Here is an 18,414-nt window from a genome sequence, read left to right as displayed (position 1 = left end):
AGGACTGAGTGACTAACTCTTTGACTTGGAGCGTTAAAAAGGACTGCTTGTTTCAGCAAAACTAATAATTCTCATTTTTGTTTCTAGCCCAGCCTTCAAGTGAGCCATGCGAAGCTACATAATTTGGTCAAGCCCAGTGTAGACTACGTCTGCCAACTGAAATTCCCTTCAGGCAATTACCCTCCTTGCGTGGACGACAGTCGTGATCTGCTGATCCACTGGTGCCACGGTGCTCCCGGGGTAATCTACATGCTCACTCAGGCCTACAAGGTAATACGAGCTTTCTCATGTTTAGAGATAAGTTAGCAAACAGAGTATAAAATTCTATCACCTTAATTAGTTTCCTGTATAATTCTTCAAGGATACATAGACAAACCATTTGTTGGACCTAACCTCATTTGGCTATATGAGTTATAATTCATTCTCACAGTATCCTTTAATACCATAGCACACATTATTTCACAGAACAGGGAACCACTTCACTTGACGGGTAGAGTAGCCAAGATCTATAGTGTTAGTGGCAAAGACAAGATAAATATCCCAGGAGCTCAATGAAAAATAGAAAGGATTCTCCCTGGACATTGATGGTGGCAATATAAAATGGTACAGCTACAATAAAAAGCAGTTTGACAGTTCATCAAAAAATTAAACACAGGATTAAACATATGCTCAAGCAATTCCACTCCTTGGTATATACCTAAAAGAAGTGAAAATGAGGTTTCAAACAGGTATGTGTACACCAGCGTTCCCTAGCAGCATTGTTCACAGTAGCCAAAAAGTGGAAACAATCCAAGTGTCCATCAGCAGATAAATGGTTGGGCAAGATACAGTGTCTACATGCAACAGAATATGATTTATCCCTAAAAAAGAATTAACTTCTGATCCATACTACAACATGCATGAACGTTGAAAACATGATGCCAAGTGAAACACGCCAGAAACAAAAGGGCAGATCCAGTATAACTCCACTTACTTGCTGTGATGGGTAATGTGAGATATATAAAATAGACATATTCATAGTGAGAGAGTAGCGTAAAAGTTACCAAAGGCTAGGAGGCTGAGAATGATTACTTCATGGGTACAGAGTTTCTGTTTGGGATGTTGAAAAGGTTTTAGAAATAGATAATGGTGATGGTTGTATTAATACAACATCAGTTCAGTTCAGTCGGTTAGTCATGTCCAACTGCAAACCCATGGATTGCAGCACGCCCATAAACAACTCCTGGAGCCTACTCAGACTCATGTCCATCGTGTCAGTGATGCCATCCAACCATCTCATCCTCTGTCATCCCCTTCTCCTCCTGCCTTCAGTCTTTCCTAGCATCAGGGTCTTTTCCAGTGAGTTGGTTCTTGACATCATGGGGCCAAAGTATTAGAGTTTCTGCTTCAGCATCAGTCCTTCCAATGAATATTCAGGACTGATTTCCTTTAGGATGGACTGGTTGGATCTCCTTGCAGTCCAAGGGACTCTCAAGAGTCTTCTCCAACACCACACTTCAAAAGCATCAATTCTTCCGCGCTCAGCTTTCTTTATAGTCCAACTCTCACATCCATGCATGACTAATGGAAAAACCGTAGCTTTGACTAGACGGACCTTTGTTGGTAAAGTAATGTCTCTGCTTTCTAATATGCTGTCTAGGTTGGTCATAACTTTTCTTCCAAGGAGCAGGCATCTTTTAATTTCATGGCTGCAGTCATCACCTGCAGTGATTTTGGAGCCCCCCAAAATAAAGTCTCTTGGTGTTTCCATTGCTTCCCCATCTATTTGCCATGAAGTAATGGGACCATCACTTCGTGAACTAAGATGCCATGATCTTAGTTTTCTGAATGTTGAGTTTTAAACCAACGTTTTCACTCTCCTCTTTGACTTTAATCAAGACGCTCTTTAGTTCTTCACTTTCTGCCATAAGGGTGGTGTCATCTGCATATCTGAGGTTATTGATATTTCTCCCAGCAATCTTGATTCCAGCTTGGGCTTCATCCAGCCCAGCATTTCACATGATGTACTCTGCATAGAAGTTAAATAAGCAGAGTACCAGTATACAGCCTTGATGTACTCCTTTCCCGATATGGAACCAGTCTGTTGTTCCCAGTCTGTTGCTCCATGTCCAGTTCTAACTGTTGCTTCTTGACTTGCATACAGATTTCTCAGGAAGCAGGTCTGGTAGTCTAGTATTCCCATCTCTTTAAGAATTTTCCAGCTTGTTGTGATCCACACAGTCAAAGACTTTGGCATAGTCAGTAAAACAAAAGTAGATGTTTTTCTGGAACTCTCTTGCTTTTTCGATGATCCAACAGATGTTGGCAATTTAATCTCTGGTTCCTATGCCTTTTCTAATACCAGCATGAACATCTGGAAGTTCACTGTTCACATTACTGTTGAAGCCTGGCTTGGAGAATTTTGAGCATTACTTTGCTAGCATGTGAGATGAGTGCATTTGTGCGGTAGTTTGAACATTCTTTGGCATTGCCTTTCTTTGGGATCGGGAGACTCAATATGCAAAATTTGCTGGCATACTGAGTGCAGCACTTTCACAGCATCATCTTTTAGGATTTGAAATCGCTCAGCTGGAATGCTGTCATTTCCACTAGCTTTGTTCATAGTGATGCTTCCTAAGGCCCACTTGACTTCGCATTCCAGGATGTCTGGCTCTAGGTGAGTGATCACACCATCGTGATTATCTGGGTCATGAAGATCTTTTTTGTATAGTTCTTCTGTGTATTCTTGCCACCTCTTCTTAATATCTTCTGCTTCTGTTAGGTCCGTACCATTTCTGTCCTTTATTGTGCTCAACTTTGCATGAAATGTTCCCTTGGTATCTCTAATTTTCTTGAAGAGATCTCTAGTCTTTCCCATGCTATTGTTTTCCTCTGTTTCTTTGCATTGATCACCGAGGAAGGCTTTCTTATCTCTCCTTGCTATTCTTTAGAACTCTGCATTCAAATGGGTATATCTTTCCTTTTCTCCTTTGCCTTTAGCTTCTCTTCTTTTCTCAGCTATTTGTAATGCCTCCTCAGACAGCCATTTTGCCTTTTTGCATTTCTTTTTCTTAGGGATGGTCTTGATCACTGCCTCTGGTACAATGTCACAAACCTCTGTCCATAGTTCTTCAGGCACTCTGTCTATCAGTTCTAATCCCTTGAATCTATTTGTCACTTTCACTGTATAATCGTAAGGGATTTGATTTAGGTCATACCTGAATGGTCTAGTGGTTTTCCCTACTTTGTTCAATTTCAGTCTGAATTTGGCAAATAGGTGTTCATGATCTGAGCCACAGTCAGCTCCCAGTCTTGTTTTTGCTGACTGTATAGAGCTTCTCCATCTTTGGCTACAAAGAATACAATCAATCTGATTTCAGTGTGGACCATCTGGTGATGTCCATGTGTAGAGTCTTCTCTTGTATTGTTGGAAGAGGGTGTTTGCTATGACCAGTGTGTTCCCTTGCCAAAACTCTGTTAGCCTTCGACCTGTTTATTTGTATTCCACAGCCAAATTTGCCTGTTATTCCAGGTAGTTCTTGACTTCCAACTTTTGCATTCCAGACCCTATAACAAAGAGGACATTTTTTTTGGTGTTAGTTCTAGAAGGTCTAATAGGTATTCATAGAACCATTCAGCTTCAGCTTCTTCAGCATTATTGGTCAGGGCCTAGACTTGGATTACTGTTATATTGCATGGTTTGCCTTGGAAACGAACAGAGATCATTCTCTCGTTTTTGAGATTACAAACAAGTACTGCATTCTGGACTCTTTTTGTTGACTGTGATGGCTACTCCATTTCTTCTAAGGGATTCTTGCCCGCCGTAGTAGATATAATGGTCATCTGAGTTAAATCACCCATTCCAGTTCATTTTAGTTCATTGATTCCTAAAATGTCAATGTTCACTCTTGCCATCTCCTGTTTGACCACTTCCAATTTGCCTGGATTCATAGACGTAACATTCAAGGTTCCTATGCAATATTGCTCTTTACAGCATTGGACCTTGCTTCCATCACCCTTCACATCCACAACTGGGTGTTGTGTTTGTTTTGGCTCCATTTCTTCATTGTTTTTGGAGTTATTTCTCCATTCTTCTCTAGTAGCATATCGGGCATCTACCACCCTGGGGAGTTCATCTATCACTGTCCTGTCTTTTTGCCTTTTCATACTATTCATGGGGTTCTCAGGGCAAGAATACTGAAGTGGTTTGCATTCCCTTCTTCAGTGGACCACACTTTGTCAGAACTCTCCACCATGACCTGTCCATCTTGGGTGGCCCTACAGGCTGGCTCATAGTTTCATTGAGCTAGACCAGGCTGTGGTCCATGTGATCAGATTGGTTAGTTTACTGTGATTGTGCTTTTCATTCTGTCTGTCCTCTGATGGATAAGGATAAGAGGCTTATGGAAGCTTCCTGATGGGAGAGACTGGCTGTGGGGGAAACTGGGTCTTGTCCTGATGTGTGGGGCCATGTTTAGTAAATCTTTAATCCGGCTTTTGTTGGTGGGCTGGGCTGTGTTCCCTCTCTGTTGCTTGACCTGAAGCCAAACTATGGTGGAGGTTTTGAAGATAATGGTGACCTCCTTCAAAAGGTCCGATGCAGTCACTGCTGCACTCAGTGCCCCCAACCTTGCCACAGGCCACCACCGACCCACACCTCTGCCAGAGACTCCTGGACACTCATGGGCATATCTGGGTCAGTTTCTTATGGGGTCACTGCTCCTTTCTCCTGGGTCCTGGTGTGCACAAGATTTTATTTGTGCCGTCCAAGAATCTCTTTCCGCAATCCTGTGTAAGTTCTGGTAGTTCTTTGGTGGGGTTACTGGCAACCTCCTCCCAGAGTTCTGCCGTATCCAGGTCTGCTGCACCCAGAGCCCCTGTCCCTGCAGCAGGCCACATACCTCCTCAGGAGACACTCAGACACAGTTCTGGCTCAGTCTCTGTGGGGTGGGCCTGCGTTTTGTGCCCTTTCCCAGATCTGGGCAGCTCAGATGACCAGGTTCTTGGTGAGTGCGCTGTCCAAGGTGGGCCATGCGTCTTAATCACCTCCCCGGTCCCGGCCTCTTGGTTTCCCAGGTGTGCCACAAGAACTCCATCTCAGATGTGCTGTATGTCTCCTCTGTAGACCTGATCTCAGGCTGTGACCCTCCTGGCAGGTGTCAGCCATCCAGAATCTCAGGAAGATTTGGTTAGCAGCTGGGAGCCTGCTCACAGTTTGGTGGAAGATGCCATCTCTGTGGCTGAGGTTGCAGCAGGCCCTTGCCTCTGGCTCAAGCCTGCCTCTCTGCCTCTGGGCGGGGAGGGACCAGTGTGCAGGGGGCTAGCTGTACTTTGGTATTCCCTCAATCCTTTGTTCTGTGAGCCGGCCAGACTGTGCATTAGGGGTTAGGTTGGGCTTCCCTGGTGGCTCAGATGTTAAAGCGTCTGCCTGCAATGTGAGAGACCTGGGTTCAACCCTGGGTCGGGAAGATCCCCTGGAGAAGGAAATGGCAACCCACTCCAGTATTCTGGCCTGGAGAATCCCATGGACGGAGGAGCCTGGTGGGCTACAGTCCACGAGGATCCTGGTGGGCTGCAGTCCACGAGGTCGCAAACAGTCCGACACAGCTGAGCGACTTCACTTTCACTTCCACTTGGAGCCTTTCATGGGCTAGTTCTTTTCCGCAGTTGCAGTTAGTCATGTTTTCTGTGATTTGTTTGTTTTTTTCTTTTCTCCCGGTTATGTTGCTTTCTGAGATTCCAAAACTCCCCATGGACCCACCTGTGAGAGCATTTCCTACTGTATGGAAACTTCTCCCTCACGACTCCCTCCCCAGGACAGGTCTCCATCCCTAGCTCTTTTGTCTCTCCTTTTGTCTTTTATATTTTGTCCTACCTCCTTTCCAAGAGAATGGGCTGCCTTTCTGCCTGTTGTCCTCCGCCAGTGTTCAGAAGTTGTTTTGTGGAAGTTGCTCAGCATTCACACAATCTTTTGATGAATTTGTGGGGGAGAAAGTGGTCTGCCCGTCCTATTCTTAAACCATCTTGAAACAACACAGGGGATGTAATTAATGCCATTGAACTGTCCACTTTATAAAATGGTAACTTTCATACATATATTTCACCATAATTTTTAAAATGCAAGTATCACTTCTGAAAAAGTATTTTATGACAGAGCCATAATCAAAGAAGCAAAGGTTTTTATTTGAGGGGGGAGAAATGGAAGTACACCAAGATATTGATGTTCATTGGTACGTGTTCTACAAATGACAGTTTTATAGACTCTAAATAGTCTCTGGCATCTTACGGTCTGAATAAGCCCTCAGATTTTGCCTTCAGAAAGTCAAATATAATACAAAAATTTTTTTAAACTGTCTAGCTCTACTTTTATACTGTAATGAGATATTAAAAATATCTACTCAGAAAATATTTCTCAGGAATTCCCTGGCAGTCCAGTGGTTGGGACTGTGTCCTATTGCAGAGGATATGGGTTCAGTCCCTGGTTGGGAAACTAAGATCCCACAAGCTACATGGCATGGGAAAAAAATACACACACAAACACACACACATGTATTTTTCACATCTTTAATCAAGAGTTAGGAGGTCACAAAGATTGTAAAGATGTATCTCTATTTTTCTGACAAAGTATAGTGTTTATAATCAATTTTATAAACAGTTTCTTCTTCAGGGTATAAAGAAACTTTCTAATAGTGAAGAGCATCATTGTTACAGAGAAAATAGTGTTTATCCTTTGCAAAGTGACTAAGGATAATAGCAAGTTGCAAGTAAATAAGGCTACTTCGCCAGTAACATTCAGTTATACAAGCACCATGGCTCCATGATAAAGAATCCACCTGCCAATGCAGGAGACATGGGTTTGATCCCTGGGTTGGGAAGATCCCCTGCAAAAGGAAATGGCAACCCACTCCAGCATTCTTATGTGGGAAATCCCATGGACAGAGGATCCTGGTGGGCTGCAGTCCATGGGGTCACAGAAAGTCTGAAAAGACTTAGCAACTAAAAAACATTAACAACACAAACACACATGCATATAAAACTTAGATCATATAGACGAGATCATGTCCAGTTATGTATTTAAAAACAAAAATTGCTAATAAATTATTGTAATTTTTCCCCACCAATATAACATATCTCTGTGTCTCTGAATTCTTTACCCTTTCTTACTAAGCCACCTCCCTTTCTCTTCCTCCCTTTTCCCATTTCCTTTTGTCTCCTATCAGGAAGGAAGGTCAATAGAAGTGTCTTTTATATCCCTTATACTAAACTCTGTCCCTTGACTCTGCAGGTGTTCAAAGAAGAACGGTATCTCAATGATGCCTATCAGTGTGCGGACGTGATCTGGCAGTACGGCTTGCTGAAGAAGGGGTATGGGCTGTGCCACGGCACTGCAGGGAATGCCTACGCCTTCCTGTCGCTGTACAGCCTCACGCAGGATGCGAAGTACCTGTACAGGGCCTGTAAGGTAGGATTCAGGACCGCCAAACACAGCACACCTTTGCAGAAATGGCTCTGGTTAATCTGATTTAATTCATTTATTTTTTTAAACCATAAGTCTATAGAACAGACACAGTTTAAGAAAAACCATTCAATTGAATTAGGTGTTTGTTTTTGTTTTTTTTAAAGGATATAATTCTACTCAACAGCATTGGTGGGGGATGTTGTTTTGCTGGAAGCTGTAAGGTGGTTTTGTTCCTTTCTTCTTTGATAGCCCTGGAGACGTGACTCAGAAGCTCATTAAATTCCTCCCATGCTTTGTAGTTTCTTTTTAGACCATCCATTTCTCTGGATTAAACCCTTTCCCTGCCTTGAGAATAGTTTTTGACTTTTCAGAGTAAATCTTAGAGACAACCTCTGTCAACTTTTAGGAGTCTCTAGAAGAAGTCATTTCAATAATTTAACTTGGTCTCGTTTTTAGTTTGCTGAATGGTGCTTAGATTATGGAGAACACGGATGCCGGACACCAGACACCCCCTTCTCCCTCTTTGAAGGTATTTTCCACACGTTACTTATTTGACTTATAATATCAGCATCCACTTCTCTCCTTAGTAATATGTTGCATTTTATCAAGTTAATTTTATAGTTATTTTTAAACTACTTCTTTATTTCCTAATATGATAGCTCAGTATTAAAAATCCATTAGCACCCAGACCACTGTGGATCCAATAGTAGTAATTATGATGACTGCTGTTTATGGAGCCAGGCACATGCTAGGCATTTTGTAGATGTCATCATAAATCATCTCATCAGAAATATGTATAATTATCCTCATGTCATAGATGAGATCTCTGAGGCTCAAACAGGGAAGTCAGGCCATGAAGAAGGAGCTCACATATGGTAGATGGTAGGGCCGTGCCTTAAACCAGTCTGGCCCCACTCCCCCTCCTGTCTCCTACCTGCATAGAGAGGCTGGGCACCTTACTAGTGTTCCCCTCTAATGAGCTGCAACATATAAAAACAGACACCTACTTCATTCAAATCGTATAAATTATATTGTCATGTTGTTTATGATGCAAAATGAAGCCACTCTATAAAAAATACCATCTTTTGGTGTAATAACTTCTGACTCTTTCTTTTCCTTCAGGAATGGCTGGAACAATATATTTCTTGGCTGACCTCCTAGTGCCCACAAAAGCCAGGTTCCCCGCATTTGAACTGTAAAAGGAAAGCTCCCCCTCTGCGCCTCACTGCATGAACCTCTCTTATCAAACCTTGGCTAAAGCAACAATAGAGTCAGGCTCTGTATGTAATTTAGTTGACTGTTTTTTCAGAATATGTCTTTAGTTCAGTTCCTTTTTGTTATTGACTTTTATTTTAAAGTATCCAAGGAAATCTTAAGTAACTTCAGTTTCTTCTAAAGGGAAGGTAGGTGATATGTATAGTATTTTGAGGGCATATTTGTATATATTTCAGAACTTAGGGGCAATTGTATTCTTACTTAAGCTTATGAATATAATCATCTGTTACTGTTCTAAAAATATTTAAAAGAAACTAAATGTAGATAAAGACATGCTTCTTGTTTGATATTGCCCTCCACCTCTTCTCTTTAGTATTTTAATAACAGTTTTATGACTTTGCTTTTCTCTAAGTGGTTGATTATGAAAGGGGACAAAATTTGGAAAAGTTGTCAACTGGGCTAGGGACCTAAGCACCATTTTTCAAATTCACAATCTTTACCTAAACATACTTTCAAATTTGCCCCTTTTAGGGAGCATTCAGGCTCTATAATCCAACGCCTTTATCAAAAACTTCTAAAATGGGATGGTCGTTATATGAAAATTATGATTTGATGGTTATTTCAAGATAAACTAACAAAAAGTTTGTTTTTTCCAGATAAGCTAATACGTTTTGGAATTACTTAATATAAATGTGTTCCTTCTTTGGAATTAGTAAGATCAGGAAATGAGATTTCTATGTGTGAATATATTATGACCCAGGATTTGAGTCCACCCTTTCTGACTGACCTTCTAAACTTTAACTTGTGTTCTACTTATCTTGCAAAGACTATGCTTTGTAAAGTGTTGCCTGCTTGGTACAAGCCATCAGATATTTTCCTTCCTATCTATCTAGATGTTGGTCTTTTCACTAGATAGTAGAGCATTCTACTTGTTTAAAGAGGGAGGACAGGATGCTATATGGCAGAATCGCTAAGCTTTTGATAGAAATGCTGTTTATTGAGACAGTATTACCCAGTGATCGTTCTTAGAACAAATAGCTTTTGTCTCTGCATACTCTAGGCTTTAACACTCATCAGTTTCTGAGCCCTCAGGATCGGTTATTTATATGGTAGGTGAAGAATTCCTGGTGCTTTAAATTCCATACCAATGTTTTGACTTATCAGCTCCCATTCCTCCTCCTTCCATTGCTGATTTTCCCAGGCTTGTTTCGTCTTTTCTGTGTATATCCACTGATTTTGAAACATTTCGCCACTTTAAAAAACAGGGTCTAAGAATTTTAAATGTGCCTATTTCACAGCTCTCTGGGTCACAAAAATATGCTATTTTTAACTGGAACTTTGAACCAAATTCCCACTGAGTGTATGTTGATTCCTGTGAGTAGAAATCCCCTATTATTTTCCATGTAGCACCAAAATAGCTAATATTGTTGGAAACTGCCTGACCCTTTAAAGGCTAATGACAGTGGGATCTAAGACACAGTCCACTGGCTCAGTTCCCAGGATTAGCTTACTCTGTGACTTGTGTTAGTCAGGACAACCTTGTGCTTCTCAGATTTTGAAGTGCTGCTGCTAAGCTATGTGCCAGCTTTGCCTTTCTCTTGAGCGTGAGCATTTCAGATCAAAGGGGTCAGTATTCACCGTAAAGCTAATTTGCCTTTGGCTGGGTGTCCAACTTGAAAGAACAGAGCCCGTATGGTTTAGTTACATGTCTTACTATACGCTACCTGCACTTTCAACTTCTGTATTTACTAACCAAGGGAGAAAGAACAAAAAACACTCTCTACTAACCAGAGGACAGTGATCACAGTGCTTCACCAAACATCTTAATTAGTTTAACTCCAGGAAGACATCAAGGCAGGGAGTAGAACGTTTTGAGTAAGATTCTTATGTGTATTTCGATTGCAGTTTAGCTACTGTCATCCATTAGCAAATTTATCAATATTGACATGATTAAGTTTCAGTTATTAAACAGGCAAGATTTTATACTTGTGCCATTGTTTGTTTTATTTATGTTTATGAGCGCAGAAAGTTTGATAGGATTTTAAACTCAGGCAAAGGGTATAAAACTCAGACTAATAACCTAACAGCATGGAAGAAACTGAAATTTTATACTAGTTTTCTTAGTTTTGAAAGGAAGAGGCATCATTTCAGTTCTGTTTCTGTTATATCATTTTTCCCTCAGATATTTTTCTCCTTGTTAAAAAAGCAAAACAAAATGAAAAACTTCTCAAAATTGCTTTCCAGAAAACTCAGTAGTATCTTTTATCTCTATGTAAAAACTAGGTAGTAAAACCTTAAAACTGTGTCAGGCAGTATTCATTTATCCTCTCGTGTGTTTCTGTGAGTGTCACATCAATTATTTACATCAATCCTATTGATCTGTGGTCCCATCAAGAAGTCAGTCTTTAATCCTTAGAGTCATTTGACTCCCTTTTCATCTTTGATGTCAGTTCCAATTACTTGGCATCAAAAGCCTTCACGGTAGGTAGAGTTTTAGGTAAAAGTGGCTATTTTCTCTCTTTTATTACAGCGTCCCTGTATAACTTAATTGAGAGAGATGCTTTGCTCTTATGTCCTCGAGTTAATTTGTGTCTGATTTTATAATGCCTTGCCTTCTCTTGACTGAGTTTGAAGTACACGATGAGAAGAGTGAACATTTATTCATCTACTCTTTCAGCCACTTGAACTCATCTGTAGTCCTCCTTTATTCATGCCGAGTTCTGTCTCCAGTGCTGCCCACCCTAAATAGGTCAGAGCACCCCACTTCTGTGTTGTTAAGCTGTAGAAGAACTGCTTCTCTCCAACAGGTACAAAACAAAGCATTTGGGATATTCAGGAATCCTACGCCAATGTTACATTGCCATTTATTGGAAAGGGCTGGAATTGTATGTATTTCTATGTTCTATAAAGGATTTATCGTACTGCTTCTCAATAAAATCTTTTTACGACCATACATTGTCATCTGCTTCTTGTTTACTTTGGTTTAAACTTAAGAAATATTTTCTTTCAGTGGTAAATGATGGCTTTTTCTTTATACTCATTCCCTAGGACTTGCTGCTGACTTTTTCTTCATTGTTGAGTCAAACAAGATTTGAAGTACTTTATGAATATAAAGAGGAAAACATTTTAAAATCTGATCATTAATAGAATTAAGAAGAATCTACTAGGCTTCAAGCAGGGCAGTATATTAATGATCCCATACGTATGAGAATCCACCCTGTGGTTAATAAAAGTCTCATTCTAGAAATTGATTTCCCTGCTGACCAGTTCTGAAGGGCACTTTGAATGGAGGGGGAGATTAAATGAGGCATAATTATAAAATGTGTGTACAGAGGTTGGAAAGGAGTTCTGGTCAGTCACCTGGCATGACTGTACTACTTCCTTTCATGACTCAGCCATTTAGTGTCACTTAGCACACCAGAATTTGCCAAATTATAAAATACTTTTTTCCAACCCCAAGTTACATTTTGTTCCCTGTACCTCTGATTAAAATGCCCTTCATTCCCCTTGTCTATCATTTGAATGACTTATATTACTAAGGCTAAATTTAGTTATTTTTATTTTGCTCCTTTGATCAAATGAAGGTAGAGATGAGGGCACCCATCTTGAGATGTGGGTACAGGGCTGTGGAGAGGATGGTGCTTTGCAGAGGCCACCCAGAGACTCCAGAGTTATGTGTGGAGCATTCCGCCTGCCTCTTCACAAGATTACATTTCAATTGGTAAGGCAGCTAGCTTTGTTCTCTGGTTTACCATTTCCTGGCTCATCTTCCTACCAGAAGAAAAACAATGATAAGCACTTTCAGTTGCACCACAGTTGTAATCTCATGAGCAAACAAAACTTGAAGAAGTAATTCATCTCCTGCAACTTACCCACAGTGGTTTATTTTTTCCTACACTTTGCATTCGAAAAAGCCTTTGACCCCCTGCTTCCCATACTCTCTGAATAGAATAACCAGTTTTGTGTCATTTCTTTTTCCCCAAGATAGTTCCCACTGTGGACTGTGTCATAAAGTCTCATGTATTTTCGACTCTTACAGGCATCATTTAAAGTAAGAAAAAGTACAAGTCAGTCCCCTGATAATTTGCTTTCTCATTCTGTTTCCTATCCAGATTCACCCTCTTCCTTCTGAAGCCGAGGGTCAGTTAACAAGGCAAGAGAACACTGGGCTTTTTCACATGTTGGCTTCATTGGTCCCATTATGTAAGCTTTGCAAACACTGTTTTCCAGAAGAAGCCATGTGCCAGTGAATCTTCTGGGACTTATTTGACAATTTTGTGAGTAATGGAAGAAAGCAGCAAACACAGTAAGCCACGAGGTGAAATAATGAGGATAGATGAATGGATCTTAGCAGGACTGCTGCTCATAGTCGACCAGTTTAATTTCACATTTCTACATTATGTTAACTTTTCATCCACATGCAAATCACAACCATGGTGACATTAAATCTGCAGCAAATGTTCTATCACTCTACAAGTAAGCGGCAGAGAAAGTATTTGTAAGGCACTTAGTCATTATGCAGAGAAAAGCGGGACTCTTGATAAATAGTTTATAAAGTAGTTGCATAATTTCTCTTCTCTAATGGAGCTGGGGTATTAAGAAAGGTATCTGTAACCAGAGAAAGACTGATAACGGCTCACAGTGAAAGTTGATGGTTAATTTTGATTGAGTATCTGGCATTCAGGTATTAACATCACCCCCTTGCTGGTATAATCTGAACTGCTGGCAAAATTCATATGCTTCAGACTGCCGTTTTATTTAATCATACCTGAGAAATGCTTTAAAACCATTCTATTCCCCAAGTTCATTAAGCATATATGTTATAAGCAAGATGTCTGGCGGAGGATTCTGTGTGCATGAGACACGTCCCCACCCTGACAACTCAGTCTGGTGAAGAAGATGGGGGAAGAGACAACTGATTACAAGGAAATATTTTTAAATATTCCTGTTCACCTTCCAACTAGTCTTTCCCTTATTCCACAAATTTCAAGCGTGTCCAAGTTTCTCCTATGACCTATGGTTTCTATCTGTATTTGTAGATAACTGAGTTCAGTACTAGGAGTACTGAATTCAGAGAGTTGTTATTTTTAGTCACTAAATCTTTGTGACCCCATGGACTGCAGCCTGCCAGGCTCCTCTATGGGATTCTCCAGGGAAGCATACTGGAGTAGGTAGCCATTTTCTTCTCCAGGGGACCTTCCAGATCCAGGGATCCAACCTGGGTCTCCTACATTGCAGGCAGATTCTTTACCGTCTAAATCACCAGGGAATCCCACCTTATCTGCATACGAATCATTAGGAATCTTGTTAAGATGATTCTAAAATGCCAGTCTGGTGAGCCCTCAGAGTCTGCATGTCTAACAAGCTCCCAGACAATGCCCATGCTGCTGGCCACAGAGCATTTGAGTACCACGGGACTAGATAATGCATCACAGAATCCTGACTCTAGAGAAGAAGGAAGGAAGGTCAGGAGTTGGCTGATGAATTGAGAGAACTGATTAATGTTTTGATCAAAGAGCACATGCACTAATAGCAAGAGCATCGAAGAGCTGGGATGATTGGAGTCTGATTACTGATGTGACACAATTCCAAACCATGTCAGAGCAAAGGGTACAGCCTTGAAGAGATCAATTGTCTGTGATATAGATTGTAGCAAGGGAAAGGAATGAACTTGGAACAAATATGTGTTTACAGTTCTAATAGAAAAGTTGCCAAGGGTTTGGAATCTTTCAATTCAGAGTCCTAAGCTTCTGGTAATATGAGAATCATGTGGAAGATAATCTATACTAAATAATTTGAATCATCTGGAATCAAGATTTGTATGAGGAAAATTAGACCCTTGCCATTGTTTAGAGTTTATAAGGAGCCACGACTAGTCAACTAATTGTTCAGTTCAGTTCAGTTGCTCAGTCGTGTCCGACTCTTTGCGACCCCATGAATTGCAGCACACCAGGCCTCCCTGTCCATCACCAACTCCCGGAGTTCACTCAGACTCAACGTCCATCAAGTCAGTGATGCCATCCAGCCATCTCATCCTGTCATCCCCTTCTCCTCCTGCCCCCAATCCCTCCCAGCATCAGAGTCTTTTCCAATGAGTCAACTCGTTGCATAAGGTGGCCAAAGTACTGGAGTTTCAGCTTCAGCATCATTCCCTCCAAAGAAATCCCAGGGCTGATTTCCTTCAGAATGGACTGGTTGGATCTCCATGCAGTCCAAGGGACTCTCAAGAGTCTTCTCCAAAACCTCAGTTCAAAAGCATCAATTCTTCGGCGCTCAGCTTTCTTCACAGTCCAGCTCTCACATCCATACATGACCACTGGAAAAACCATAGCCTTGGTTAGACGGACCTTTATTGGCAAAGTAATGTCTCTGCTTTTGAATATGCTATCTAGGTTGGTCATAACTTTCCTTCCAAGGAGTGTCTTTTAATTTCATGGCTGCAGTCACCATCTGCAGTGATTTTGGAGCCCCCCAAAATAAAGTCTGACACTGTTTCCACTGTTTCCCCATCTATTTGCCATGAAGTGATGGGACCAGATGCCATGATCTTTGTTTTCTGAATGTTGAGCTTTAAACCAACTTTTTCACTCTCCACTTTTCGCTTTCATCAAGAGGCTTTTTAGTTCCTCTCCACTTTCTGCCAATAAGGGTGGTGTTAAAGGTATTTAAAAAAAAAAAAATCACATCCCTTTCTCCAGTTTTTTTTTTTCCTTAGCATGTTCTGAGTAATAAATGTACACCAGAGGTGTCATTTACACTTTATTTGCCACCATCTGTCATTTGCCATGTTTCCTAAATGAGAATTTCATAAAGTGATGTGTAGTGTCACAGAGGTCATTTTTCCAAGGACACTTCAGTGCATAAGAACAGGGCTGAACCAGGAAGCTTGGAAATGTCACTAGAAATAGGAAAATCTCATTCATTTTTAACTTCTAAATTGAAACTGATACAAGTAAGCCTAGGCAGACACTCTTATTCACATTAGTGTGTTCCCTGCATGTTCTGTACTCAGGCTTGTGATGATGATTAGTCACTCAGTCGTGTCCAACTTGTTGTAACCCCATTAACTGTAGCCTGCCAAACTCCTCTGTCCATGGGATTATTTCCAGGCAAGAATACTGGAGTGGGTTGCCAGTTTGCTCCTGCAGGGGATGTTCTGTACTAGAAATTGATGTAAGATTAGATGACTCACATCACCAATGTATTGTTTACCACTTACTATAGTGAAAGAACAGCATGTCGTAATTTACCTTTCACCAGTTCTCACCTGTCCCGTTAAGAATTAGCTTCATTTGCATATTACTGAAATATATTAATGACTATCTGATTTTGATGGTGTTTTCTTCTGTTTACTTGAAAAAGCCAAATTCATCATCTTTCTACCAGTCACTTCAAATTGCCCTTTTTGCTGAGTTTCCTAATTCACTTAATGATTTCCTAATTCACTTACAGGTGCTCAAGCCAATAAACGTGAATTAACATTCTCAGATTGTTGGTTCTCAAAGTGCAATCTCTGGCCCAATAAGGTTAATTAGCATAACCTGGAACTTGTTAGAAATGCAAACTTTAGGACCCAACCAAGACAAACTAAGTCAGATATGCTGACATAGAAAGCAATCTGCTTTAACAACCCCAGATGATTCTGATCAAGCTTGAGAAAAATTTTAAAATAATGAGGTTAACATTACATATTCTGTAGCCATGTAACTTAAACTTCAGTGTTTTCAATTTTCTGTTTTCTTGTTGTATTTTACAACACACACACAAATCTGTTGGCCCATGAAAAATACCGCGGGGCGGTCCCAAGATGGCGAAGGAATAGGACAGGAGACCACTTTCTCTCCCACAAATTCATCAAAAGCTCATTTGGATGTTGAACAACTTCCACAAAACAATGCTGGCAGAGGACACCAGGCACCCAGAAAGGCAACCCATTCTCTTCAAAAGGAGGTAGGACAAAATAGAAAAAAAAAAAAAAAAAAAAACAGAAACAAAAGTCAGCAACCTGGGGAGGAAGTTGTGAAGGAGGAGAAGTTTCCACAATAGGAAACCCTTCGATGGGTCTGTGGGGAGTTTTGGAATCTCAGAGGGCAACATAACCAGGAGGAAAAAAAAAAAAAAAAAACCCCACAGAATACATGCCTAACCGCAACTGCCAGCGGAGAAGTAGCCCAGAGGCTCAAGTCCCCCACCAGGGAGGCAGGAGTTGCATCATTGGACCTTAGGGTAAGAACTGGGCCTGAATTCCCCAAGGATGATCCAAGGGCGCTAACGTGAGATAGCAACCCAAATCATGGGATCGCCAGAGAGAAGAAAAAAAAAAAAAAAACTTTGCCACAAATGCTCTAACGCACACCCTGGCATGCTCACAGAACAAAGGATTGAGCGAATACCAAAAGAGAGCTAGCTGGCTGCATATAGGCCCCTCCCCAGCTGGAGGCAGAGAGGGAGGCTTGTGAAAGCCAGAGCCAGAAGATGAGGGCTGCTGCAATCTCGGCCCCAGAGACAGCATCTTCCACCAAACTGTGAGCAGGCTCCCAGTTGCTAACGATGTCTTCCTGGGATCCTGGACGGTTGACATGTGCCAGGAGTGTCACAGCCTGAGACCAGCTCCCCAGAGGAGACACATGGCACACCTGAGACAGTGCTCTCATGGGGCACTCGGGAAACCACGCGGCTGGACCAGGGAGGTGATTGAGACACGTGGCCTACCTGGGACAGGGCGCTTGCCAAGCATCCAGTCACCTGAGCTGCTCAGACCTGGGAAGGGCACAAAATGCACACCCCAACAGGGTCTGAGCCCTTGCAGAGTACCCAAGGACCTGAGCGGCTTTGACCTGGGGAGGGCACAAAATGTGGGGCCCACTTGGGACAGTGCCCTTGCAGAGCACCCTGAAGCCTAAGCAGTGGAGACATGGGAAGCACACGCCACCTTGGCATGTGGCAAACAAACCCAGTGTGGTCCCTACACTGCAAGCACTCCCCACACATGCCAGCAACATTTGTTTGCAGTGTCCCTCCCTCCCCACAACACAACTGAACCTAAATAAGTGACCACCTAGCCTCCTTGTGTCAGGGCAGAAATTTGACACTGAAGAGACTGGCAGACAGAGGAAGCCAAAATAAACAAAGAAGAGGGAACTACTCTGGAAGCACAATATCAATATCAGTTGATATTGACTGAGCATTGGAGGGGCCTATAGACCTTGAGAACAAGTACAAGCTGGAACAAGGAACTATCTGAAACTGAACTGACCCCACACTGCCCACAACAGCTCCAGAGAAATTCCTAGATATGTTTTTACTATTGTCACTTAAAAAAATTTTTTTTAATTTAAGTTCTTTATTACTCCTTCAATTTTCATTTTTATACCCTACTATTACCTTGCCAAAAAAGACTCTATTTTTAAAGCAAATTTTATAAATATATATATTAATTTTGTGACTGACTTTGTTTTGTTTTTTCATATTGTATTTTTGAGAGTCTGAACTCTATTCTAGATTTTTAATCTTTGCTTTTTGATATTTGTTATCAATTTTGAATTTTTAAGAATCTAATCTTCAAGTATCCATTTTTCACTTAGGGATTTGATTACTGGCTTGATTGCTGTCTCCCCTTTTCATTCTCTCTTTTCTCCCCCAACATCAGTTGGATCATCAAAAAAACAAGAGAGTTCCAAAAAAACCTTCTACTTCTGCTTTATTGACTAGTCAAAGCCCTTGGTTGTGTGGATCACAACAAACTGTGGAAAATTCTTAAA

At 41.2% G+C, this 18,414-nt stretch overlaps 1 protein-coding gene across 2 annotated transcripts in view; it reads left to right on the top strand.

Annotated features, from left to right (window-relative positions):
- The window catches only part of LANCL1 (LanC like glutathione S-transferase 1), a 49,412-nt gene extending 37,806 nt beyond the window's left edge, over positions 1–11,606 (top strand). For both annotated transcript variants that reach the window (XM_019976297.2, XM_019976287.2), the window contains exons 7-10: positions 88–270; positions 7,265–7,441; positions 7,895–7,967; positions 8,561–11,606. In XM_019976297.2, coding sequence (XP_019831856.1) covers positions 88–270; positions 7,265–7,441; positions 7,895–7,967; positions 8,561–8,637 — 510 coding nt within the window. In that variant the 3' untranslated portion in view covers positions 8,638–11,606. The remainder of the gene's footprint in view (positions 1–87; positions 271–7,264; positions 7,442–7,894; positions 7,968–8,560) is intronic.
- The last annotated feature ends 6,808 nt before the right edge of the window (positions 11,607–18,414 follow it).

Source organism: Bos indicus, chromosome 2, assembly GCF_029378745.1.
Source record: "Bos indicus isolate NIAB-ARS_2022 breed Sahiwal x Tharparkar chromosome 2, NIAB-ARS_B.indTharparkar_mat_pri_1.0, whole genome shotgun sequence".
Lineage (NCBI taxonomy): Eukaryota > Metazoa > Chordata > Mammalia > Artiodactyla > Bovidae > Bos > Bos indicus.
The sequence above is the reverse complement of the archived record's forward strand: the minus strand, read 5'-3'. Positions and strand labels throughout refer to the sequence as shown.